Raw genomic sequence first — 25520 nt, forward strand, 5'->3', positions numbered from 1 at the left:
TGAACCGATCGAATCCTTTAATCATCTTAAACCCCTCAGTTAAATCACCCCTTAATCTTCTACACTCGAGGGAATACAAGCCCAGTCTGTGTAACCTGTTCTTGTATTTGAACTCCTTCAGCCTTGCTGCTACTCTATTCCAGCTCATTGCCCCCCACCTTTCTAATAAAGGGTGAACAATAACCACACCCCCTCCCCAGCACGATCTCCTGTCCTCGCCGAGGCAGCCCCCGTTTATTAAACTCCCCGTTTACCGTCACATCCCACGGCCTGAAGAGGAACTGCCGGTTGAGGTTGGACTTCTCGATGGTGTCCATGTCAGTGACGGTGAGCTCGCCTCCCTCTCCGCAGGCCAGGCCGATCATGGCAAAGTTCTTCAGCAGCTCGCAGCCGATGGCTCCGGCGCCAACCTACGCACACAGTCAGAGATCGGTCAGAGGCAGCAGGCGAGATGCCGCAAGCTGCTGGGCGACAGATATTCACCAACCCAGCCCCGAATTGCAGCCCGGGTCGGCCTAAGGGAGGGAATCCTGCCTGTGTGTCAGCCTCCGAGTGTCAGGTCTCCGGGCTGACATCCCACTCCAGGAAGTGAGCATAAAAATCAAGGATGACACTACAGTGCAGTACTGTGCGAGTGCTGCATTGTTGAAAGTGCCGACTTGCGGACGAGCCATTAAAAAACGGCTAAAAACAAGTGTCCTGAGGCCAATATTTATCAGTCAACCAACTTCATAAAGCCAGATGACCTGGGTCATTGTCACAATGCTGTCTGTGGGAGCTTGCTGTACGCAAACTGGCTGCCGTGTTGCCTACGTTACAAGTGACTGACCTGGTGGCCATGCAAGGCGTTATAGAAATGCAAACTGAAACTCAGGGTCTCTGAGGTTTGGGCCCCTTTTAAGTGGAGGCCGGATAAGCGCACGAGGGTGAAAGGAACAGACGGACGATCTGATGGGCTGAGGTGAAGTGGGAGCGGGAAGCTGCTCATGTACGACAAACGCTTGCACGGACCTGGTGGGCCGAATGGCCTGACTGTGCTGCCAGTTTGATGCAGGACGCGGCGATGAGCAGGATAGCGGCGATGGCCGTCTGCTCCAATCGCTGAGGGCCGGCTAACGGAGTCGGGTGGTCCCAATCCCACGACGGACACAGCTGTTTTGCTGCAGCGCACGGCAGGGCTGCAGCAGCCACTCTGGAGTCCCATCTGCGAACACACGCGTGCTGGCGACAAGCAGCCAAGACAGACCGCCCGCCCACCTGCTGGGGAGGACAAAGCTGCATTCCAACCGCACCCCGCCCCTGGTCCCAATTCTACACGGCTGACCCGCGTGTACTTACCAGGAAATATTTCAGACGGGCGAGTCTCTCCTGATTGGCAGCACCAAACACCGCAATCTGCCCATCGTAGCGGCAGTTCCTCTATGGGGGGGAGAAAGGAACAGGGTGACCAGGGACTTTCCAACAACATAGCAAGAGCGCGGAGGAAAGGAGCGAGGCTCCAAGGGAGCGCCGGCGTCGTTGGAGAGGCCGTCTTTCGAATGAGACTCGAAACCAAGGCCCCATCTGCCCGGTCAGGTGGCCAAAGAAGATCCCACGGTGCAACGAAGGTACCGGAACCGGGCGGAGTAAAACCCAGGTCCCGCCCAATCTGTCCAAAGGCGACGAGGTTTCCTGGAGACCACATCCGCAGAAAACACGGGAATGAACCTTTGTGTTACTGTTCCTGCAGTATCAATGACCTGGCAACGGGGCAATACCAACAGTCACTTTCGAATGCAGGGTGCCCACCGCGAGTTATCAGCCCGACCAGCGACAGAAATACAACGCTCCACCCGCCCACTGCCCACATTCCAGCTGGCACCGCCACACGGGTAGTGTAGTACCCAGGGCTGTGGTGGTCTTCTGACAGCCCGGTGCTCTGGCATCTCACCAGAGGTTGGCAGGGAACTTGACGACAGCTTGACACTGTCCTGGGCCAGGGCTGCCTCCAACGAACAGCACCAGGCCCTGGCACTGAGCGAGAGGCCAAGTGTCTGATTATAATCCGTTCCCAAATGAACGTACCTACCCCCCACCAAACACACACATATACAACACCCCTACCCACCCCCACCTCACTCTGCTTCCAATCCAGCCGCCCCAAAGCCATCCGCCCGCCAGACTTACGAAGCTGCAGCTCTCGGCGGTGAGCGAGGCGTCGTCCTCCTCGGGCAAGCACTCCACCGCGTCGAAGTACATCCACTGTATGATTGGCGTGAACTTGCCAGTACAAGACTGCAACGGGTAAAGGGAACAAAAGAGACAGGGGGTGGTGGGTCAGCACGGGGCAGATTACACAGACACACGTACACAGGTCAGGGAGCGGACACCTCCCAGGAGGAGCTAGGGCCGTGCACTTCGCGGGGAGGAGAATAAATCCCAACCTCCAGCCCCGTGTAACTTGCCAAGCGACCAGGGACGCTGGCTGTTTTTTGTCTGAGTTTCACTGGGGACTGAGGCATCCCAGGGAACACGGGATCATCACTCAGAACACTGTTCCTGCAAAGGGGGGGGGGGGGGGGGTGGTCACAATCAATTTTTAATGCAGGGGGTTGCAGGTATACACTGTTTATATTCTTGCCACCCAGGGCCCCGTTCAGGAACGCATATCCCTCCCTCCCTTGATGCACGTGGTGGTGGGGGGGGGGGGGGGGGGGAAGGGGGGCGGTGGCTCGGCCGGTACCTTCATCACTTCCTGTGCCGCTGCCCCTCCGATGAAGGCGTTGATGGGGGCGAGGTCACCCGCTGCCACGTATGACAACTTCCGGATCAGCCCCTCGTTCAGCTCCTCCAGCCGGCTGCAGGAAGAGAGCTTCTCATTCACACCCTTGGTTAGGTTCACCAGTTCGTCCGCATCTGCCTGGGGAGGGTTTGGGGGGGAAAAGAGATCAGCTTTACGTCCGGAATCGCTCACGCCCCAGCCCCACCCGCTCTGTCCGCCCTCCCTCCCCCCACCCAACTACAACTGGCAAAAAAAACTCGCCCATCATTTTTTAAACACAGATTTCATGGAGACACAAACTGGAAAGATATCCATTCCGGGAGAACTGGTTTCTTTAAACAGAGGATCGCAGATTGGAAAGGAGAATAAGCATTAGATTCCACTCACTTGGCACGCTGGCAGCTACATGTTGATCCCCCTGTACCCACTGTCGCCTTTCCCCACCCACCCCACCCCCCACAAGTACTCACCCCGTGCACTCACCACCCCCCCTCTGCTCACTCCTCGCTCTCTCCCTTCATACCCACTCCTCACTCTGCCTCCCTCCTCCTGCTTGTACCTGATGCCTGGGTCTGGGCAGGTGACCGTTCTTCTGCACAAACTGGTGCAATGCCTGGAAGGCGAGGTGCAGCTGTGGAGGATATTCAAACTTGGCGAAGTCTGTAGTCACAATGTCCGGCTCGACCAGCGAATCTTTTAAGGATTTCTAAGGGGATAATGAAGACACGGGTTAGTGGGGAGGGGGGGGGGCAGAGGGGGGGGGCAGAGCGGGGGCAGAGGGGGGAGGGGGGGAGGGGGGGCAGAGCGGGGGAGGGGGGGCAGAGCGGGGGAGGGGGGGCAGAGCGGGGGAGGGGGGGCAGAGCGGGGGAGGGGGGGCAGAGCGGGGGAGGGGGGGCAGAGCGGGGGAGGGGGGGCAGAGCGGGGGAGGGGGGGCAGAGCGGGGGAGGGGGGGCAGAGCGGGGGAGGGGGGGCAGAGCGGGGGAGGGGGGGCAGAGCGGGGGAGGGGGGGCAGAGCGGGGGAGGGGGGGCAGAGCGGGGGAGGGGGGGCAGAGCGGGGGAGGGGGGGCAGAGCGGGGGAGGGGGGGCAGAGCGGGGGAGGGGGGGCAGAGCGGGGGAGGGGGGGCAGAGCGGGGGAGGGGGGGCAGAGCGGGGGAGGGGGGGCAGAGCGGGGGAGGGGGGGCAGAGCGGGGGAGGGGGGGCAGAGCGGGGGAGGGGGGGCAGAGCGGGGGAGGGGGGGCAGAGCGGGGGAGGGGGGGCAGAGCGGGGGAGGGGGGGCAGAGCGGGGGAGGGGGGGCAGAGCGGGGGAGGGGGGGCAGAGCGGGGGAGGGGGGGCAGAGCGGGGGAGGGGGGGCAGAGCGGGGGAGGGGGGGCAGAGCGGGGGAGGGGGGGCAGAGCGGGGGAGGGGGGGCAGAGCGGGGGAGGGGGGGCAGAGCGGGGGAGGGGGGGCAGAGCGGGGGAGGGGGGGCAGAGCGGGGGAGGGGGGGCAGAGCGGGGGAGGGGGGGCAGAGCGGGGGAGGGGGGGCAGAGCGGGGGAGGGGGGGCAGAGCGGGGGAGGGGGGGCAGAGCGGGGGAGGGGGGGCAGAGCGGGGGAGGGGGGGCAGAGCGGGGGAGGGGGGGCAGAGCGGGGGAGGGGGGGGGGGGGCAGAGAACCCTGAGACTGCAAAGTCATTGTGTCAGTCCAAGTCTTCATACTTACAAAGCGCAGTTTCTTGGCCATTTTGACCTGCGACACAATCCCTCCACGGATGTAATCAGAGAACCCAGAAGTATCACAGATACTGAAAGTGTATGGACCTGCAGAAGAGGTGAAGACTGAGTAAACGAGGCCAATACTCACTGGAGTTTCGAAGAACGAGAGGCGATCGCAGTGAGACACGCTCAAGTGGTTTGACAGGGTAGATAGACGTCAGAAACACCAACCTAGTACTTTGATCTCCACTGGGTCGCAGTTGTTGAGCTCCTTCATCCCTTGGATTTCCGTGAACGTTACAAAGTCACCGCTTTCGAAGCTGTGCCTGGCTTCGTCCAGACAGGTCACCACCCCGGCACAGTCCTGAAAGGCAAACGACACCCGCTCGCATTAACTCATGCACACCGGGGCGAAGTGGGGGTGAAAAGCGGCAGGTTACCGAAGCAGGGACGGGGGGTGGGGGGGGGGGGGGGGGGTGCGGGATGCGTTCAACGACACGGTACCTTTGTGATCATGGAGATCATGGCGCTGAGCGGCTGCTCCCCATTCGTATCCAACACGATCATCTCCGGGCCGAAGTCACAGAACAGTTGCCTGCGGTGTGGGGGGGGGGGGGGGGAAAGAGAAAGGGGGGGGGGACAGACGTGAGCAGAGTTTAGCAACTGAAGCACGTCCTGCTACATGTTCGGCAATGACCCGGACACTCAGTTCAATTATAAACCCGCACTTCACGCCAATCAAATTACTCTGAATTAGACAATGAATTCCATTTGAAATGAGCAGGAAGGGATGGGTCAGATACGATGTTCGAGGTGCCTTTTTTGTTTTGCAAATGAGACAACAAACCATGAACCCCTCCCCGAGGCGGGCGCAAGAGAGCCCAGGGCCACTACAGGAAGAGCAGGGCAGTTCTCCCGTGCCCTGGGGCCAACATTCACCCCTTATCCGACATCTGTCCCGCGATGTCTCAACTCACCCAAACAGCCCCTTGGTGTCTGCAATGATGAACTTGATTCCTTTGCAATGGCAGAATTCCCCAATCCTCAGCTGCTCCTCCAGGGTGGAGTTTGTGAGCACCACCACCTGCGGAAGAGAGGGCGGACAAGGCGTCACTTGACACAGATGGACGCCGTTCTGATGCACGCTTACCCCAAGCGAGAACCCCCCCCCCCCCTCGGAATCAGTGCCACGGCCCGCCCATCAAGAACCCACACGACCGGGTCGCTGCGTGCTTCAAAATGAGATTCCAGCCATCGCACAGAACGGGAGGCAGGAGTGCTTCCCCGACTCGAGCTGCAATGGGGACGGTTCCCCCAGACACGGTCCCCCTCCGGGATTCGGCGGCCGCGAGGGCAAGTGGGTTGCTCGACCGTGGAGGGCATCGCATCTGGTCCGGAACTGCGCCCGGTCAGATTCAAAGCGCTCTCTTCTCTTGGGGTGGGCTCTCTATGCTCTCTCAAGGGCGGCCGTCACTCGGGGAAGCGACGGGAAGGGCAGCTTTCCCCCGCTGTCCCCTTCCCGCTGCGGCTGTACGCCAAACGACAGCATTTCGGGGAAAAGCGGAGGGAAACCGAGCAAGAATTCAGCTCCGGGGCGGACACGGTTTCAACAAAGCGCACAGTCCAACTCAGCTGAAATGGCGGCTGGAAAGCAGGGAGGGAGGGGAGATCAGCTGCCAGGTACGTTGCAGGTTAGCTTGCCCTCTGACGGTTAGAAAAGAGGGGACGTTATTTACCCCCCCCCCCACCACCACAGTTTGACACCTCGTTTCCCAGTCTGGCACGGGCGGTCAACGCTCGCCAATCCCCACGGGTCACGTACCTGGAACTGCTGCAGGTATTCCTCAGTCAGGTCCCCGGTGTAGGCCGTCACCGGCACGTAGGTGTTCAGTTCTGCTAGCCGGGGCTGGGACACCTCAGCTCGGTTCTTGCCGAGGTCTGCTTCGCCAAGGTAGAACTGTCAGGGACAGAGAATGAGGCAAGTTAGTTCGGCCGACCAGCAGCTGCAAAGTGAAGGCAATCGTGACAATAAACATGTTAAATCTCTATCCACAGACACCAGCTCCAGGGCCTCGTATCCCATTAAAAGAAAGGTGCATGCATACAGAACCTCTCGTATCCCCAGGATACGTCTCAGAGCACGTCAACCGCGCTCCCCCCTCCACAATGCTCTACAACAAACGCAGCCACCAATTTGTATGCAGTAAGATCCCGCGATCGGTCGGTAGTACAGAACTTGCGTATTGCTGAAAATAGAGACATTTTGTCGAAGCTTTTCATCTTGCACTCGTCAGGACAATCCGCAAGAATACCAATGCACCAAATTTATACCGTATGAGAGGAGAGTGCTGATTCAGCAATACTCGGCGCTCATGCATTGGCCTGCTCCCCTCTCTCTCCCTCAGAGCTTCACATTCGGTACACAAAAGAAATGTGAACAAAATAAAGCAAAGGAATTTTCTCTGTTGGAAAGCCTCATATTAAGTGCAGCGCCTCTTCGAATTGTCACACAAATACAGGCAGATTTAATTCCAGATTGAGAGGAAATCAGATTTACACAAAAAAAGATACAATTTTTTTTAAAAAACATTGTAAGTAGCATTTTTAGACCCTGGAACAGGATGTGTGAGGTAAATCCAATATCCCACAGTTCATCCCTTACCGATATTTTCTCTGGTAAAGGGAAAGCCGAGGGGTGACCTGATAGAGGTCTTTAAAATGATGAAGGGGGTTTCGATCGGGTAGACGTAGAGAAGATGTTTCCACTTGTTGGGGGGGTGGGGGGAGACCAGAACTAGGGGGCCAGTCACTAATAAATCCGATGGGGAATTCAGCAGAAACTCCTTTCCCCAGAGAGTGGTGAGAATGTGGAACTCGCCACCGCAGGGAGTGGTTGAGGTGAATAGTATCGATGTATTCAAGGGGGAAGCTGGATAAACACAAGGGAATGGGAGTTTCTGTGGGAGATTGCACTGGGATTTCCCACTGGGGTAATGAGGTACCGGAATCGGGCAGAGAAAAACCCGGCAGCGGGGGTTCCATACAATCTGTCCAAAGGCGACGAGGTTTCCTGGAGACCACATCTGCAGGAAACACGGGAATAAACCTTTGTGTTACTGTTCCTGCAGTATCAATGACCTGGCAACGGGGCAATGCCACAGTCACTTTCGAATGCAGGGTGCCCACGAGTATCAGCCCGACCGGCGACAGAAATACAAAGTTCCGCCCGCCCACTGCCCACATTCTAGCTGGCATCACCCCCCACAGGTAGTTTAGGACCGGGGACCGTGCTGGTCTCCTGATCCCTCTGCCTTCCTACATCGCACCAGACGCCAGCAGGGAACTCGATGATTGTTCATTCTGATGCTCGACAGTCCTGGGTCAGGACTGCCTCTCATGAACAGCACCAGGCCCTGCCTCAGTACTGCTCCTTGCCTCCCTGTTCAGTCTTCAGTCCACCTCCTCCCCACTGACAGCATTGACAGCAGCAAGTCAGACCCACAGAGGGAGCAGGGCCCCGTTGGTTGTAATTTACAGAGGGACGATTTACCTGAGAGGACAGGTCCAGCCACTGTGCAACACCCTGATCATGGATAGTCACAGTCTTCACGCCTCCCAGTATCACATTCTTAGCAATCTCCAGACCCAGGCCACGCATTCCCGAAATGAGAATATTGGCATTTTGCATACGTTTCATAGCTTCATAGCCAAGGACATACCTGCAAAGACAAGGACGACTAATGAAGGAGTTTCTAAAACAGAAGAGAACGAAACAGACACGGGGTGGGGGGTTAAGTGTCTCTCCATGTATAGGGATGAGGGACTTCAGTTAATGTGGAGACACTGGAGAAGCTGGGATTGCTCTGTGTAAAGCAGAGAAGGTTAAGGGAAGGCGTTCAAAACCAAGAAGGGTTTTGATGGAGTGAGTGAGGAGAAACTGTTTCCAGTGGCAGGAGGGTCAGTAACCAGAGGGACACAGATTTAAGATAATCGGTAGAAGAACCAGAGGGGGAGAGATGAGAATATTTTTGACGCAGGGCTATGGGGAAAGAAAATGAACGGGACTATTTGGACAGCTCTCTAAAAGAGCTGGCACAGGTACGATGGGCCGAACGGCCGCCTACTGCTCTGCAAGATTCGGCCCTCAGCTGTTTGAGGGGAGGACGGGCGGGCAGGAAGAGTGAAGGGGCTGACTGGCTGGATGTACAAGTGGGTGTTAAAAAGTCTCACAGCAGTGGCAGGGAACAGCTCCCAGCGCAGAGCGACGCACTCAAGCACTGAGTGCTTGTCAATGTTGGAAGGGAGCTGACAGGACAGCAGCCATCCTCAAAGAATGCCCCACAAGGTCACTGACGCTTTGAGAAGGACCGTTCCCATGCCACCGAGCACAAAGCAGGTGCACTCTCGCGCACCGTCCCCTCCCCCCACTCCGCGGGCTAAGGCTCCAGTGATGCCAGTCATCATCACCGACTTCCATGGACTCGCCACCGTGGAGGCCACCCGACCGGGTCAGACATCATGCCCGTAGGCGCATCAGTCTCGCGTTCGGATTGCTAGCAGTTCAAAAGACAACAGTCTCACTTACAACTGTCTGGAGTAGAGACCCTCGTCAATGTCAGCATCATTTCCATTCTTGGCCATACCCTGTAAATGGAACAGTTACAAGGATCAGCACCAAAATCCATCCTGTTAAACATCAAATCAAACTTTTCCCAAAGCATGGGGGTTAGATACAGAGTAAAGCTCCCTCTACACTGTCCCCATCAAACACTCCCAGGACAGGTACAGCACGGGGGTTAGATACAGAGTAAAGCTCCCTCTACACTGTCCCCCATCAAACACTCCCAGGACAGGTACAGCACGGGGGTTAGATACAGAGTAAAGCTCCCTCTACACTGTCCCCATCAAACACTCCCAGGACAGGTACAGCACGGGGGTTAGATACAGAGTAAAGCTCCCTCTACACTGTCCCCATCAAACACTCTCAGGACAGGTACAGTACGGGGGTTAGATACAGAGTAAAGCTCCCTCTACACTGTCCCCATCAAACACTCCCAGGACAGGTACAGCACGGGGGTTAGATACAGAGTAAAGCTCCCTCTACACTGTCCCCATCAAACACTCCCAGGACAGGTACAGCACGGGGGTTAGATACAGAGTAAAGCTCCCTCTACACTGTCCCCCAAACACTCCCAGGACAGGTACAGCATGGGGGTTAGATACAGAGTAAAGCTCCCTCTACACTGTCCCCATCAAACACTCCCAGGACAGGGACAGTACTGGGATTGGCTGGGCAATTTGGAACACTTCCTGCCAGCAATCAGGGGGAGCAGCTGCACCTGTGCTGCAGCAACTGCAACTGGAGAGTAGAGAGGAGACTGGAGTTACTGCAGAGAGGTGACTGTAGAGTGGAGACAGCTGTATTTACTGTGGAACTGTTGCACTTTTTCAAGACTAAGAAGACCTGAGAGTCATTTTGGAGAGGTGGGTGTTGGAGCACCAGAGAACTGTTGGTTGTTTGGACTGTTGGGGGAGGGAGAAGGCACCGGAAGATCCAGGGGTGGGGCTGCCAAATTCTATAGGGAGCCCTTGTATTTGGTCTTGTATTTATCAGCCATCCTGCACAAAAGGGGCTCCCTCCCCACCCCCAACTGTGTGGCTCGGGACGGCTGGAGCTGCCCGGCTGAAGAAAATCCTTATACAACAACAGAAAAGGGAGAGAACCGGGCGGCTCTAACCGACCCGGACGAAGAGCCCTCCCCTAACTGGAAGATTGAACTGCAGACTCTGCAGGAAGGTGCTCCAACCACCAAGTGAACTGTAACATCCTCGCAGCTGTTCTCTCTCTTCCATCACTCGGCCACCTATCCTCTCCTTGTCCTTTTCAGCCCTATCCTCCTCTATTCCCATCCCCCCCTCCCCCATCATATTGCTTGTGTTAAACAAAACTGTTGTGTGCTTTGTTTCTTGGGGGTGGGCGTAGCTCTGCGACCCCATGCCAAGCACCTCTTCGCCAGTGGCGGGGCCTTCCCATTCATATGCTGCTGCGGCTGCTGCAGCTGCACCTGTTGCCCCGTCACCGTTTGCTTTATTAACATCGAAGCATGGAGTCAAGAGCTACGTCCACCCGAACATGACTATCGAGGCATGTGTGAAAGCAATGGCTGAGGTTGTTGGCCCTTCGGCCATTGTTGCAGCCTCTAAAATGCACGAGAAGGCAGTGTTATTCCTGAAGACCAAGCGGGCGGTGTCCCTGGCTCTGAGCAAGGGGCTCACCGTGGGCGGGACCTTTCCACCAGTGGACCCCCTGGAGGCCACTGCGCAAAGGGTCATTTTATCCAACGTCCCGCCCTTCACAGTGGCGCACTGGTTAGCAGGGGCGGCACAGTGGCGCAGTGGTTAGCACTGCAGCCTCACAGCTCCAGCGACCCAGGTTCAATTCTGGGTACTGCCTGTGTGGAGTTTGCAAGTTCTCCGTGTCTGCGTGGGTTTCCTCCCACATGCCAAAAGACTTGCATGTTGATAGGTAAATTGGCCATTATAAATTGCCCCTAGTATAGGTAGGTGGTAGGGAAATATAGGGACAGGTGGGGATGTGGTAGGAATATGGAATTAGTGTAGGATTAGTATAAATGGGTGGTTGATGGTCGGCACAGACTCGGTGGGCCGAAGGGCCTGTTTCAGTGCTGTATCTCTAAACTAAATAAATTCCTGGTGAGCTCCTCCTTCCCCACCTGCACCATCTGGGGGAGGTAAAGACGGGGCTCACCCTAGTCCCGCTCGGTCTTCGGGAGAACAGCCTCCGACACGTGTACTCCTTCCGCCGCCAGTTATTCATGCAGCTGGCGCGGGAGGAGGTGACAGAGGGCCACTTTAATGTAGAATTCCAGGGGACGGCCTACCGCGTCTTCTGGACCTTGGACGGGGTGCGGTGCCATGTCTGTAAGGGGGTGGGGCATGTTCGCAAGAACTGCCCCAACCTCCCGGCTGCCAACTCCAACTCGGCGGCCCAGGGTGGCGACGCTGCACCTCCTCCCACCCCCCCTACACCTCCACCAGATACCATTCAGTCGGTACCGGAGGCTGTGGTTTTCATGGCCTCCGGCAGGGAGGGGGGTGACCGTCCAAGTGGAAGGAAGGCGCGGAGGAGAAATAAACATCGAGAGGCGCGTCCCCTGGACACCGTAACACTACCAGAGTCTGAGCTCAGCGAAAAGCCCGATCTCGGGGAGTCAACTTGCCCCAGGGCTGGGCTCAAGCCCAGGGTGAATAAGGAAAAAGAGAGTGCGGAGGCGGAGGCCTCTGATGACATGGAGGTCTCTGAGCCTCTGCGCCCTGGTGGGAAAATGAGGAGAAGGCACCTCTCCACAGAGGTAACGAGGGGCCCTGAGGCTCAGGGCCCATCTGTTGGAGGGGAGCTGTCTCCTGTCTCGGGTCCCCAGGTTTCCCCTACTGCCACCAAGGCTACAAAGTCCGGGCAGGAGCTCCCTATTCCTCAGGATGGATGGGAGGGGAAGGCCCCGGTACATGAGGTCCTTCCTGAAGGAGTAAGTGGGGCCCTGCTTGTGGTGGGGGAGCCTGGGGACTCCACCCATTCTGCCACTGCTACTGGGTTGGGTGCCCTGAGTGAAGGGGAGGGAGAGGCCCCACAGGGTCGGCCCTCCCAGCCGGAGTCCACCACCAACCGAGAGACACCCGACCCGGTTATAACCGAGAATGCTGCCCCATCTGCTGGGCTGGCGGAGCGGGAGATGGCCTCCTCTCTCCGCCTCCGGTCTCAGCTCCGGCTGGATTTCCGGAGTCGGGATCTTATGTCTCCCCTGGACCACTCGTTGGCCTGGGGACGGAGTTGGAGGGGGGTCCTGAACCGCTGGTGCCTACAGGCTCCAGTTTCACAATAGAACCCAGAGAGGACTCCTCCGCCATCGATCCTGGGGGTGGGATCGTGACGGAGGCGGGACCAGCTGGCGCAGCCGGGACGTCCGCCCCACAGTGTGCGGTGGGCGTGTCGGCTGCTGGCGGTGACGACCCGGAGGAGGATGGGGATTCAGTGTGGGGCACGGAGGATGATCTTGATTCCATCGCCAGTGAGGTGGTGGAGTCCCTCGTGCCTCCCACCGAATCTCCTCTCATCCCCACGGCGGAACTCCGGGATTTCCTCGCGGTTTGCAGGGGCTGCCGCAATAAAGTTCAGCTGGCCCTCGACCGCTGGTCGAATCTGGCGCTGATCATCCAGTCCGTCCGTGCTGCCCTGAAGATAACGGGCAAGCGCACGGGCGTGAAACTGGTTGAGAGGCGCCGTTTTAATGTGTTCCTCAATGGGTTGCTGGGGGAGTGGAAGGCCAGGTGCACTTCCACTCCCTCCTCACAGTGAGTTGTTGGTGACGGGTTTTAAGTACCTTTGACATGAAGATAACCATAGCCAGCCTCAACATCAACGGCAGCAGGGGGTCTCACCGCAGATTTCACAATCTCTCAGTCCTTCGGGAAGGGAGATACGCGGTGAGCTTTCTGCAGGAAACCCACACCGTTCCGGGAGACAAAGCCACCTGGCTCATGGAGTGGCAGGGTGGGGTCTACATGAGTCACCTCACCCCTATTTCTAATGGGGTGGCTATCTTGTTGGCCCTGACTTTTCAGCCGGAGATCTTGGGGGTCAAGGAGCTAGTGCCGGGCCGCTTGCTCCACCTCGCCGTTCGCCTGGGTAGCGTGCCGCTCCACTTTGTGAACGTGTACACACCCAGGCCCAGCGCATTGCAAGCTCGCTTCTTTGAAGAAGTGTCCGCTCTCTTGAGCTCCATCGAAAGCGGCGAGTGCATCATCCTCGGGGGGGATTTTAACTGCACCCTCGAAGTGGGGGATCGCTCCGGTCCCCAGCGCGGCCAAGCGTCGGTGGAGAAGTTGAGGGGACTGATCAGCTCCCTTAACTTGGTGGACGTCTGGCGCAATCTCCATCCCGACTCCAGCGCCTTCACGTGGAGGTCTGGAGGAGGAGGGTCGCGAATCGACCGCATCCCGCGTCTCGGCGGCCTCCATGCAGCTGGTGCCGTGCTCGGACCACCGCTTGGTGTGGGCGGAGTTCATTCCGCTCCGCACGCGGGCGGGGTCCGCGTACTGGCACTTTAACAACCGGCTGCTGGAGGACGAGCGATTTCGGGACTCGTTCTGTCGATTCTGGGCCGACTGGAGAAGGAAGCAGGGGGGCTTCCCCTCCTTGAGGCTATGGTGGGATGTGGGCAAGGCACACATCCGCGTCTTCTGTCAGGAGTACGCAAAGGGGTCGACCAAGAGGCGGGAAGCCGAGATCGGGCGCCTTGAGAGGGAGGTGCTCGACTTGGAGTCCCGCCTCGGTCATGCCGTCGTGGACCCGGCCCTGTGGCAGGCGTACAAAGAGAAGGGCGCGCCGAGGGACCTGCAGCTCATAGGGTCCCGAGGCGCGTGCGTGAGGCCGTGGATCCAGATCCTGCAAGATTTGGACCGCGCCTCACCCTTCTTCCACTCGCTGGAAAAATGGCGGGGGGTCCGGAAGCAGCTCATCGAGCTGCTGGCCGACGACGGATCCTCCATCACGGATCCGGAGGGAATGGGCCTCCTGGTCCGGACTTATTACAGTGCGTTGTTCTCTCCGGATCCGTCCAGCGAGGATGCGCGCAGAGTTTTGTGGGAGGACCTGCAGCAGGTCAGCCCGGAGGGCACCGAAGGATTGGAGGCTCCGCTCACGTTGGCGGAGCTGACTGGCACCCTCCACCAGCTCTCGAGGGGCAAATCCCCAGGGCTGGATGGGTTGACCGTGGAGTTCCTCAGGGCGTTCTGGGACGTCCTGGGGGACGATTACGCGCGGGTCCTGGGGGAAAGCCTGGCGACCGGGGAGATGCCCCTCTCGTGGCGCAGGGCGGTCATCGTCCTGCTGCCGAAGAGGGGCTATCTCCGCCTGCCTAAAAACTGGCGTCCGGTCTCCCTCCTCAGCACGGATTATAAGATCTTTGCCCGGGCTATGTCTGCCTGCCTGGGCTCCGTGCTGGCCCACATGATCCACCCCGACCAGTCCTACACGGTCCCGGGCCGGTCCATCCAGGACAACATCCACCTGGTCCGGGACCTGATCCATCTTTACCAGGGGACTGGTCAGTCGGTCGCCTTTCTCTCCCTCGATCAGGAGAAGGCATTCGACAGGGTGGATCACGATTACCTTTTCGGGACTCTGCGCGCTTTCGGACTCGGGCCGCATTTTGTGGCCTGGATCCGACTTTTATACGCCGCCGCAGAGTGTCTAGTCAAAGTTAACGGGTCCTTGACGGCGCCCCTTCACTTTGGGAGAGGAGTGCGTCAGGGATGCCCCATGTCCGGCCAATTGTATACCATCTGCGTGGAGCCCTTCCTGTGCCTGCTTTGCAGGAGGTTGACGGGATTGGCTCTGCGCGAGCCGGCCATGCGGGTCGGGTCGTCCTCTCGGCTTACGCCAACGACGTGCTCCTCGCAATCACAGACCCCGTTGACTTGCGGAGGATGCGCGACTGCCAGCAGACCTTTTCTGCCGCGTCCTCCGCGAGGATCAATTGGGAGAAATGTTCCGGACTCCTGGTTGGTCAGTGGCGGGTGGACTCCCTGCCGGAGGAGATGACACCTTTTGCGTGGAGCACCATGCACCTCCTCTATCTGGGAGTCCACCTTAGGCCCGCTGAGGAAGCCTGGCCGGCAAACTGGCAGGAGTTGGAGGCGAAAGTCACCGCTCGGCTGGGGCGCTGGACAGGACTGCTCCGAGTGCTTTCCTACAGGGGCCGAGCGCTGGTCATAAACCAACTGGTGGCCTCCATGTTGTGGTACCGGTTGGTCACTTTGGCCCCGCCCCCTGTATTTGCCAACAAGATCCAGAAGAAACTCGTCGATTTCTTCTGGGGGAATAGGAAACACTGGGTCTCTGCCGCGGTCCTGAGTCTCCCGATTGAGGAGGGTAGTCAGTCGCTGGTGTGCGTCCGCACCCAGGCTGCGACTCTCCGCCTTCGGACCCTGCAGAGATACCTGTATGTCGAGCGTCCTCCCAGATGGTGTGCGCTGGCGACGTATTTTTTCCGCCAGTGTCACTGCCTTCAAGACGACACGCAGCTCCCGGTGGAGTCCGTTAGCCGCGCCTCTCTGAGGGAGTTGCCTGTCTTTTACCGGGATCTTTTCCGAGTCTGGAACATGGTCGCCTCCAGTCAGGGCGCTCCCCCGCCGGCGGAGGAGAGCGCCTCGGCTGTCCGGGCGGCCGACTCCGGGGACGGTCCGGCGGGCGGAGGAGTAGCCAAAACCCCCAGGACGCCCCTATCTGTGGGTAGCGAGGGGGCTCGGGAGTGCGGAGCGATCCCGGCGGAGCTGACCCCCGCTCGGCCAGAACTGCTCATCGGACCCAGGTCCCGAAACCCTCCTCGGGAGCCGGTCCCGTACAACCCGAGCCGCCGCTCGGAAATGCCCTCCGTGCCATTCCAATCGGCGCGGAGGCGTTTCCTGTACGGGCTGCTCCTGCACACTCGCCACTTCCTCGCCCTCGTCAGCCGGCCGGACACGCCCTGGCGGTCCGCGTTGCCATCTGGCGGCGAGGGGAAACCCCGATGAAGGTCTCTCTACGTGGGTGTCTTCCCCCTTTACATCGGGGACCTGGGGTGGAGGGTGCTGCACAGAGCAGTCCCGTGCAATAGACTTTTAAGTAGGTTCACGGACTCCCAGGCTGCCTGTACTTTCTGCGGCCTGGACGAGTCCGTGTTCCACATTTATACGGAGTGTGCGAGGTTGCAGCCCCTATTTGAGTATCTGAAGGGGCTGCTCCTCAAATTCTGGCTGCACTTCAGTCCCACGCTCCTGATCTTTGGGCACCCAGTGCGGAGGGGCTTGGGCCGGGAAGAGGATCTCCTCGTCGGTCTCCTCCTGGGCCTGGCCAAGGTGGCAATTCACAGGTCCAGGTTGCGGGCCGTCGGGGGTTCCGTCCTCCCCGATTGCCTGCCCCTCTTCCGTGGTTACGTTCGCGCCCGGGTGTCCCTGGAGAAGGAGCATGCGGTGTCCGCCGGTACGCTTGAGGCCTTCTGCGACCGGTGGGCACTGCAGGGACTGGAGTGCATTGTCGACGCCGAGAATGGCATTTTAATTTGAGTTTTTGCTTATTTCTGTTTTTAATAAAGTTATTTTAAAAATTTAAGTGTGTATATAAAAGGGGCCTGAGTTATAAAGGCCACCTTGGAAAAAAAACGAGAAAAAAAAAAAAACGGGGGTTAGATACAGAGTAAAGCTCCCTCTACCCTGTCCCCCATCAAACACTCCCAGGACAGGTACAGTACGGGGGTTAGATACAGAGTAAAGCTCCCTCTACACTGTCCTCATCAAACACTCCCAGGACAGGTACAGTACGGGGGTTAGATACAGAGTAAAGCTCCCTCTGCACTGTCCCCCATCAAACACTCCCAGGACAGGTACAGCACGGGGGTTAGATACAGAGTAAAGCTCCCTCTACACTGTCCCCCATCAAACACTCCCAGGACAGGTACAGTACGGGGGTTAGATACAGAGTAAAGCTCCCCCTACACTGTCCCCCATCAAACACTCCCAGGACAGGTACAGTACGGGGGTTAGATACAGAGTAAAGCTCCCTCTACACTGTCCCCCATCAAACACTCCCAGGACAGGTACAGCACGGGGGTTAGATACAGAGTAAAGCTCCCTCTACACTGTCCCCCATCAAACACTCCCAGGACAGGTACAGTACGGGGGTTAGATACAGAGTAAAGCTCCCTCTACACTGTCCCCCATCAAACACTCCCAGGACAGGTACAGCACGGGGGTTAGATACAGAGTAAAGCTCCCTCTACACTGTCCCCCATCAAACATTCCCAGGACAGGTACAGTACGGGGGTTAGATACAGAGTAAAGCTCCCTCTACACTGTCCTCATCAAACACTCCCAGGACAGGTACAGTACGGGGGTTAGATACAGAGTAAAGCTCCCTCTACACTGTCCCCCATCAAACACTCCCAGGACAGGTACAGCACGGGGGTTAGATACAGAGTAAAGCTCCCTCTACACTGTCCCCCATCAAACACTCCCAGGACAGGTACAGTACGGGGGTTAGATACAGAGTAAAGCTCCCTCTACACTGTCCCCCATCAAACACTCCCAGGACAGGTACAGCACGGGGGTTAGATACAGAGTAAAGCTCCCTCTACACTGTCCCCCATCAAACATTCCCAGGACAGGTACAGTACGGGGGTTAGATACAGAGTAAAGCTCCCTCTACACTATCCTAAACCTGACACACGCCCTTTCGTCTAACAGCATCACAGGTGCAAAATCTCAGGTTATAAAGTGGAACCTCAACACTAGGCAAAGTAGTGAGCCACCTTCTGCTTCAAGAATTATAGAATCATTATGGCACAGAAAGAGGCCATTCAGCCCATTAAGCCCATGCCAGCTCTCTGGAGGGCAATCAAGTCTCCCCCCCTCCAAGAACCTGGCATTTCGATATGCCCCGCTGGAATAGAGGAGCAGCTCACAAGTGCTGAGACTCAGTGATCAGACGGCACACAAGAAACCAGCTGGCATGCGTGCCCCTCCATTTCCAGGTGCTCCCAGGCAAGGCAGTCTTCTACCTCCGCCCCCTTACCCTCTCTGGCAGCTCACTGAAGCGACGCCAGCCACACCCGCCTCCCCCCGGGGGGCGGCGGCGGGGGGGGGGACCAGGCGCATTATCTCCACTGACGCCACACTGCGTATCGCTGGCCAGCGTGAGATTCTGTAGCCGGGAGTGCCAAGAAAAGGAGCTTACATTCGCAGCACAGCTTTGTGTTCGAAGCCCAGGGATTTATGATATCATATGAGGAATGGCAGATGACTAATGATCCAATTTGAGGCACTTATGCAGTCACAGAGGAACCACCCGCCCAGCTCCTGAGATTACAATTTGGAAACTTTTGCTCTCTCCCCCCTCTTCTGGAAGCTCTGACTCATTGCCTAGCTACAGGTGGCACAACCCAGCAACCAAGAGCTACAAGAAAAAAATAAAATGGAGGGGGCTCTTCAATGGAGAGGGCTGCGAGGCTTTGGAATTCCCGACCCCGGAGATGCTCAGTCATTGAGGATCTTCGAAGGCTGAGATCGACAGGTTTTTGGACACTGTGGGATGGGGAAAATAAGGCGGGAGACTGGAGTTGAGGTGGAGGATCTTACAGAACGGCCTCCTCCTGAGCAGTCACCCCGTCGAACACCGCACCTCCGCGCCCCGCGGGCCCTCTCCTAAGCCCCCCCACCCCCCAGTTATGGCCAGGAAGCACTCACGTTGGCAGGAGTTGCAGGCGAGTCAGTCCGTAGGGAGTTGACGGAGGAACAGTTGGAAGCAGTCTTCGGCTCTGCTGCAGAAACGGACACACGGCGCTTCTTGGAAAGCGGCGAGCTGGACATCTGTGGGAGAAACGGGAACAAAAGGACTAAAAGGGAGGCAGAGGGGACAGGCGTGGGCAACCCAGCTCTCACACCGGCGCAGATACTTCCAGCGCAGCCACAGTGCATTCCCAACAACGAACAGAGACACGTCGCTGACTGAACAGACCTCAGACACATGTGCTAAATGGACGTGAAACAAGTTAACCAGTCTCAGTGACCAAGCCATAATGGTCCTGGCTCCCACCCTTCGCAAATTATAGTTGTGCCCAGCGCAGTGTCAACAGCTGCCGTCTTCCTGACTAGTACAGCAAATGTAGCCAGCGAGACTCTTTGGGGGCGGCGAGGAAGGTTAGCAATCAGGTAATAAAGCACGTACGATCCTGGGCTTTATAACAAGAGGCACCAGGGCACAAAAGCAAGGACGTGACACTAAATCTACATAAAACACTGATTCAGCTTCAGCTGGAGTATTGGGTCCGATTACTGGCATCGCAGTTTCAGAAAGGTGTCACGGTCTTGGAGAGGGTGCGGAGGTGGTTTAAGAGAATAGTTCCAGGGATGAGGGGTTACAGTGACGTGGAGAGACTGGGAGAAGCTGGGATTGTTCTCCTTAGAGCAGAGAAGGTTAAGGGGAGATTTAATCAGGGCGTTGAAAATCAGGAAGGGTTGTGATGGGAGTCAATAAGGAGAAACGGTTTCCGGTGGCAGGAGGGTCAGTAACCAGAGGGATACAGATTGAAGATCACTGGCTCAAAAAAAAAAAACAAAGGCAACATGAGGGAAAAAAAACCTCTCTTTATGCAGTGAGTTGTCATCATCTGGAACGCGCTGCCTGAAAGGGCGGTGGAAGCAGATTCAATAGTAACTTTCAAAAGGGGAATTAGAGAAATACCGGACAGGAGAAATTTGCAGGGCTGTGGGGAAAGAGCAGGGGTGGGGGTGGAGTGTGGGATTAACTGGATCGCTCTTTAGAAGGGCTGATGCAATAAAACCAGGGAGCACATTCACCGAGAGAGCTCGTCTCCCATCTTCAATAACTGACGGCTGAACCTCAGAGACACGCAGAAAACTTCAAAAGAAAACGGGCTCCCGTTTCTCCACCGCAGGACGTCCGAAAGTGCTTCACAGTCAAGGAAGGACTTTCTTTCGAACTGCAGCAACCGTAGGAAACGCTCCCTCAGCACTGACCCTCCCGACAGTGCGGCGCTCCCTCAGCACTGACCCTCCCGACAGTGCGGCGCTCCCTCAGCACTGACCCTCCCGACAGTGCGGCGCTCCCTCAGCACTGACCCTCCCGACAGTGCGGCGCTCCCTCAGCACTGACCCTCCCGACAGTGCGGCGCTCCCTCAGCACTGACCCTCCCGACAGTGCGGCGCTCCCTCAGCACTGACCCTCCCGACAGTGCGGCGCTCCCTCAGCACTGCAGCGGGAGCGTTGGCCTGAATTTTGCGCTGGCGTCTCTGGAGCGGGGCGTGAACCCAGGACCTGACTGGGAGGCGAAAGCGAGAGCCACTGATCGAAGGGCGATGCCTGCGTAGGCTCCAGACATGACCCAGTCCCCGTGCCTGCGCGAGGCGAGGAATCGGTCTCACTGGCATTGCCGACACGCGTACCACGTTGCCTGTACGGGATGCGCATCCAACGCTGACGGAGACGAGACAGGACGACCCTGTCCTGTGAAATTCCACAGACCCTCCTCCCCCGCCCAGAGCAAAGTCTCAAATCAAAAAAAAACTGGGCGGCTGCTCAAAAACCTTTCCCACAGTTCACTGCACAGCGTGCAGGCTGACACCTGCCTGCACTGCAGTTCCAAGATGCACCAGACTGGTGTGAAGCTTCAGTCCATGAACCTCATGTCTCCAGATCCCATGCCCAATTTAATCTAAAGGGGGGGGGGGGGGGCTGTTAGGGCCTGTTCCTTACCCAGAGGGTGGTGAGAATGTGGAACTCGCTACCACAGGGCGTGGTTAAGGTGTATCGTGTCCATGCATTTAAAGGGAAGCTGGATAAAACACTTGAAGAAAGGAACAGAAGGCTGTTGCGGTGGGGCAAAGGGTGGGAGGAGGCTCGCATGGAGCAGAAACGCTGGCACGGAGCAAATGGGCCGAACGTCCTGCTTCTGTGCTGGCAAGTGTCTAATTTCCCTACATAAGCTCGAGTCTGGGCTCGGGAGGAGAAGTGGTCAGAAAGACAGTGCTGCTCTGATACAAAGCAGACAAAAGCAGGATCTGGAGCGGGGGGGGGGGGGGGGGGGGGGGGTGAGGGGGGAGAGACAGGTCAAACTCAAATAACATGGAAAATGCAAATTGGAAGCGAAAGGGCAAATTATTAATTGCCCAGAGGCCGCTCACTGAAGCAAGCAGCACAGTAAGCATTTACACAGGGGTTGGAAATAAAAAGACTGAAAAGAAATGGCCGCTATCAGACACTCCCTGCTAAATAATTAACTCCAGCCAGGATCGGAAGCCAAGAGCTGCAGCGAGGACACTCCGAAATCTAATCTGCTTCAAAGCGATTTTTAAAAACAGACCAGCGCAAAACGCTCGGCGGGAATCCCGTCAGCTTTCCGCAACCACCTGCAATTCCACACAATGGGAAAGAGAGCGCAGAAAACAGAGGTACGCTCTCGACCCCCCCCACCCCCCCGGTAATAATGGGCCTAGTTCAGTGCTTCACAGCAAAATCAAGAGTACAGGAGACAGCACAAATCCGCATGCCGCACTTATCGTTTTAAAAATCAAGCCACTCGTTCTAGTCAGAGATTTTTAAATTCCGGTTCTCACTGAAATAGCAAAAACAGTTAGATTGAACAGACTTGGGGCTGTTTCCTCCAGAAAAGAGACGAATGGGCCGGAGAGGGGTGACCTGATAGAGGTCTTTAAAATGATGAAGGGGTTTCACTAGGGTAGACACGCTGAGATGTTTCCTCCTGTGATAAGAGTTTCCCCAGGACTGCTTTGCTCCCCCAATAATAATAGGGTCCCCCAAGAATTCCCGACTCTTGCAACGGAATCAGATATTGAGATACGAGGAGCAAAGCAGGGCGGGGAAGAGATTCCACCCAGTGAGGTACCAGGATTCGTTCCCAGCCTAATGGGAACGTACCGACCACTTATCACCAGTCCCCAGAGTGCATTTTCCTTCAGCAGATTATGCAGTTTGCCTCGGTTACGTTCACTTATGTTTCCCAGCACAGGACGGGGAGACTCGTGACTTTAAAAGACCCGCTGGGAGCCGCCTCAACTCAGTGCCTTGCGGGATTAGCTGGAAGAGGTGCAGAAGCCTTGCCCAGAGCGCTGTGCTGGAAAGCTGCACTCCTTTAAGCAAGTCAAACCGCAGCAGCACCCCTGCACGCACTTGGATCGAGACAGGAGGTGGGGCAGTGGCAAGCTGCAGCCTCAGCGAACGCCAATCTATACTAGAGTTATTCAGGACGGAACTGTTTTAAAACCCACTGCTTCATTCCTTTTTGAGTCTGCTCAGTCTGCCACCTCTCTGCGGGCCCAGAGCACAGCCTGCAGAAGGAATTTCCCCACCCACTTATAAAACACAACTATCAACACTTATTAAGGGGGGGGGGGGAAAAAAGAGAGAAACTGTAATCTAACTGTAGTAATTGATCAAATCCAACGTTACCTAAACATATGCAACCCAGTTCTCTGGATCACGAGATGCAGATGATGTCTGTTCAACATTACTCTACACCCTAATTAATATTTTACTAAAATCTGCAACCCACTTACTGGATGATGGGCTGCAGATGTTTAATTTATTATTCGACACATTGATCCATAGTTTAAGGATGTAGCAGGCCATTTTCCAGCTGAAGGGCTGCAGATATTTGTAATAAATGTCAGACATTAACACACTCAACGTTAAATTAAAGACTGTTTGGTAGACTGATAATACCTCCCATGAAACCATTATCCCGTATGTTGCTATCAATATTCCAGATCATGTGCAACACATTTCCAGGAAGATGGGTTAGAAACGTGATTTAAACATTATTCTGAGAATTTATTTTTTATACAGATTACCTAACGTTGTTTAAATACAATTCTGGGTAACAATTTATATAAATATTACACCCCCCAATACTATATTATTCTGGATATCAATATCCCCAAAATATTATTCTAATTATCAATAAATTTCACCAAAATCGATAAATAGTAATATTTATTGATACATAGAATCATAGTTTGGGGAATTAATATTAATGTCCCAACCCCAACATTATTCTGGATATCAATGGATATTAATATCTCCATCCCACTATTACTCAAGATATCAATCGATAATATCCCATTATTATTCTGGAATACAAGGATTAATATCTCCACCCTATTGTCCCAGATATCAATTAATATCCCAATATTATTCTGGAATACAAGGATTAATATCTCCACCCTATTGTCCCAGATATCAATTGATATCCCAATATTATTCTGGAATATGAGGATTAATATCTCCACCCTATTGTCCCAGATATCAATTAATATCCCAATATTATTCTGGAATACAAGGATTAATATCTCCACCCTATTGTCCCAGATATCAATTGATATCCCAATATTATTCTGGAATATGAGGATTAATATCTCCACCCTATTGTCCCAGATATCAATTAATATCCCAATATTATTCTGGAATACAAGGATTAATATCTCCACCCTATTGTCCCAGATATCAATTGATATCCCAATATTATTCTGGAATATGAGGATTAATATCTCCACCCTATTGTCCCAGATATCAATTAATATCCCAATATTATTCTGGAATACAAGGATTAATATCTCCACCCTATTGTCCCAGATATCAATTGATATCCCAATATTATTCTGGAATATGAGGATTAATATCTCCACCCTATTGTCCCAGATATCAATTAATATCCCAATATTATTCTGGAATACAAGGATTAATATCTCCACCCTACTGTCCCAGATATCAATTGATATCCCAATATTATTCTGGAATATGAGGATTAATATCTCCACCCTATTGTCCCAGATATCAATTAATATCCCAATATTATTCTGGAATACAAGGATTAATATCTCCACCCTATTGTCCCAGATATCAATTAATATCCCAATATTATTCTGGCTATCAAAGGATATTAATAATTTCCGCCAAAATGATGGGAATCAATATTAATATTTCCCCATTCCAATATATCAATGGATATCAGCCCAATATTATTCTGGATGTTGATGGTATCAACAGCCCTCGCAGTATCGGCCCGGATATCGACGGATATTTGCAGATATTAACCTCCTGCCTCATGCGGCCTAGTAGACAGGAAAAGCCTCGGGGTCGATTTATTTATGGGGGGGGGGTGACCCATGGAGGGGGGGGGGGAGGTTGGGACAAGAAGGGGGTTTGAAGGGCTTTTAAAGGGGAGGGGGCTGTTGTCTAAAGGAGGCTTTTGAGTCCCTCTGATCCCGCGTTCTCCCTCTCCTTCACTCACTCGGCAGCTGGTCCGGTTCCGGCTCCGAACCCCGGGGCCTCTCTCGCCGCTTCCGAGTCTCAAGCAGAAGGAAACCAAAATGGCGGTGGCGTCGTCACCCGGAAGCGGAAGTAAGGGCGCCGGCCCTGACCCCGCCCCCCCCCAGAGGTCACAACCAAAATGAAAAGGAAAACCATTCTTTTTTTTTAAATAAAGCCCGGGGTAACCTTAATACTCAAGTAACTCCCTCTCGGCTCCTTTTCGCGAACAGGCAGGTTGAATATTTAATATTTTTATCCCCGGTTAAATCCCCCGCGGGATTCAAGATGGCGGCGGCCATCTAGGCCTCAGGCCTCCCGAGTCGGATAGCCGAGGAGACGTTCGCCCGATCCCCTGGGGAGGGGGTGGAAGCGGCTCCCGCTCTCACCTCCCGCTTTATTTCTTTTTACCTTTTTGCTTTCTGAATCCTTTCTCCTCTCGACCCCTTTATCGTTTTTTTTAATGAAACAATTATTTTTTTTTTTAAAAAAAACCCCGACGCCTCAGGGCGGCCGCGGCGACTCAAGATGGCGGACCGGAAGTGGTCCGCACCCGCACTTCCGGCTCGCCGAACCGTTACCCACGGAGGGTATTTTTTTTTTTAAAATTAAAAACGGCGACGTGCCTCTCGACTTTCTCTCTCGCTCTTCGACCTTCTTCCCGCTCATTAGATTTGAGACGCTTGTTTAATTCATCCAACAAAATAAAACTTTGGTGGTGGTGTGGTGGGGGGGAAAGAAGCAGATTCAAAATGGCGGCCAGCGGAAAAAACCGTTAAACTCAACGTCGACGGCTTTTTTTTTTCCCCTTTTTAAACGATAAAAGCTTATGTTTCCTTTTCTTCCGCCGAGGAATGAAAGTCGGATGGAAAAGATATTCCGGCGTCGAGGGGAACGGAGGGTTATTTTTCGGAAAAAAAATATATACGAAGAGCGGGAATGAGGGGATTTCCGCAAGATGGCGGCCGGCGAGGGGTAAGTCGGGCGGGCGCAACCGACGCCCCAACCTAAATATTAAGCTACGATTTTGTGGGACGCGGACACCCGCCGCCTGTATAACGCGGGCGGGCGGGCGAGATATCGAAGGTTTTTTTTTTCTCTCTCCCCCGCCACTCACCTATTGGAAGCCGCCGCCCCCTTTAAACCTTAAAGGCAACGTGGGGGCTGATGAGG

The 25520-nt window shown here is 55.4% G+C and overlaps 1 protein-coding gene and 2 non-coding genes across 5 annotated transcripts; all 3 read right to left on the reverse strand.

Moving 5' to 3' along the window:
- Positions 1 to 119: 119 nt before the first annotated feature.
- Positions 120 to 25306, reverse strand: LOC137358403 (ubiquitin-like modifier-activating enzyme 1). Of its 3 annotated transcripts, none has more exons than XM_068024346.1 (14): positions 24974 to 25306; positions 18749 to 18871; positions 9036 to 9094; positions 8001 to 8169; positions 6273 to 6407; positions 5428 to 5534; positions 4955 to 5045; positions 4682 to 4814; positions 4458 to 4555; positions 3321 to 3467; positions 2723 to 2899; positions 2167 to 2274; positions 1339 to 1419; positions 120 to 410 (listed from the first exon to the last, which is right to left on the reverse strand). In XM_068024346.1, the coding sequence occupies exons 2-14, from the start codon at positions 18869 to 18871 to the stop codon at positions 135 to 137; spliced, it is 1704 nt and encodes a 567-aa protein (XP_067880447.1). In that variant the 5' UTR covers positions 24974 to 25306; the 3' UTR covers positions 120 to 134. The 3 variants fall into 3 exon arrangements, with proteins under 3 accessions (XP_067880447.1, XP_067880448.1, XP_067880446.1); XM_068024347.1 differs by lacking the exon at positions 24974 to 25306 and adding an exon at positions 24759 to 24864; XM_068024345.1 differs by lacking the exon at positions 24974 to 25306 and adding an exon at positions 24331 to 24424.
- On the reverse strand, positions 1650 to 1781 carry LOC137358436 (small nucleolar RNA SNORA71). The gene has a single exon (XR_010971218.1). It is a non-coding gene; the product is annotated as a small nucleolar RNA SNORA71 (small nucleolar RNA).
- Positions 7499 to 7629, reverse strand: LOC137358435 (small nucleolar RNA SNORA71). Its single transcript, XR_010971217.1, has one exon. It is a non-coding gene; the product is annotated as a small nucleolar RNA SNORA71 (small nucleolar RNA).
- Positions 25307 to 25520: the final 214 nt, after the last annotated feature.

Source organism: Heterodontus francisci, chromosome 49 (assembly GCF_036365525.1).
Source record: "Heterodontus francisci isolate sHetFra1 chromosome 49, sHetFra1.hap1, whole genome shotgun sequence".
In the NCBI taxonomy this organism is placed as follows: Eukaryota; Metazoa; Chordata; class Chondrichthyes; order Heterodontiformes; family Heterodontidae; genus Heterodontus; species Heterodontus francisci.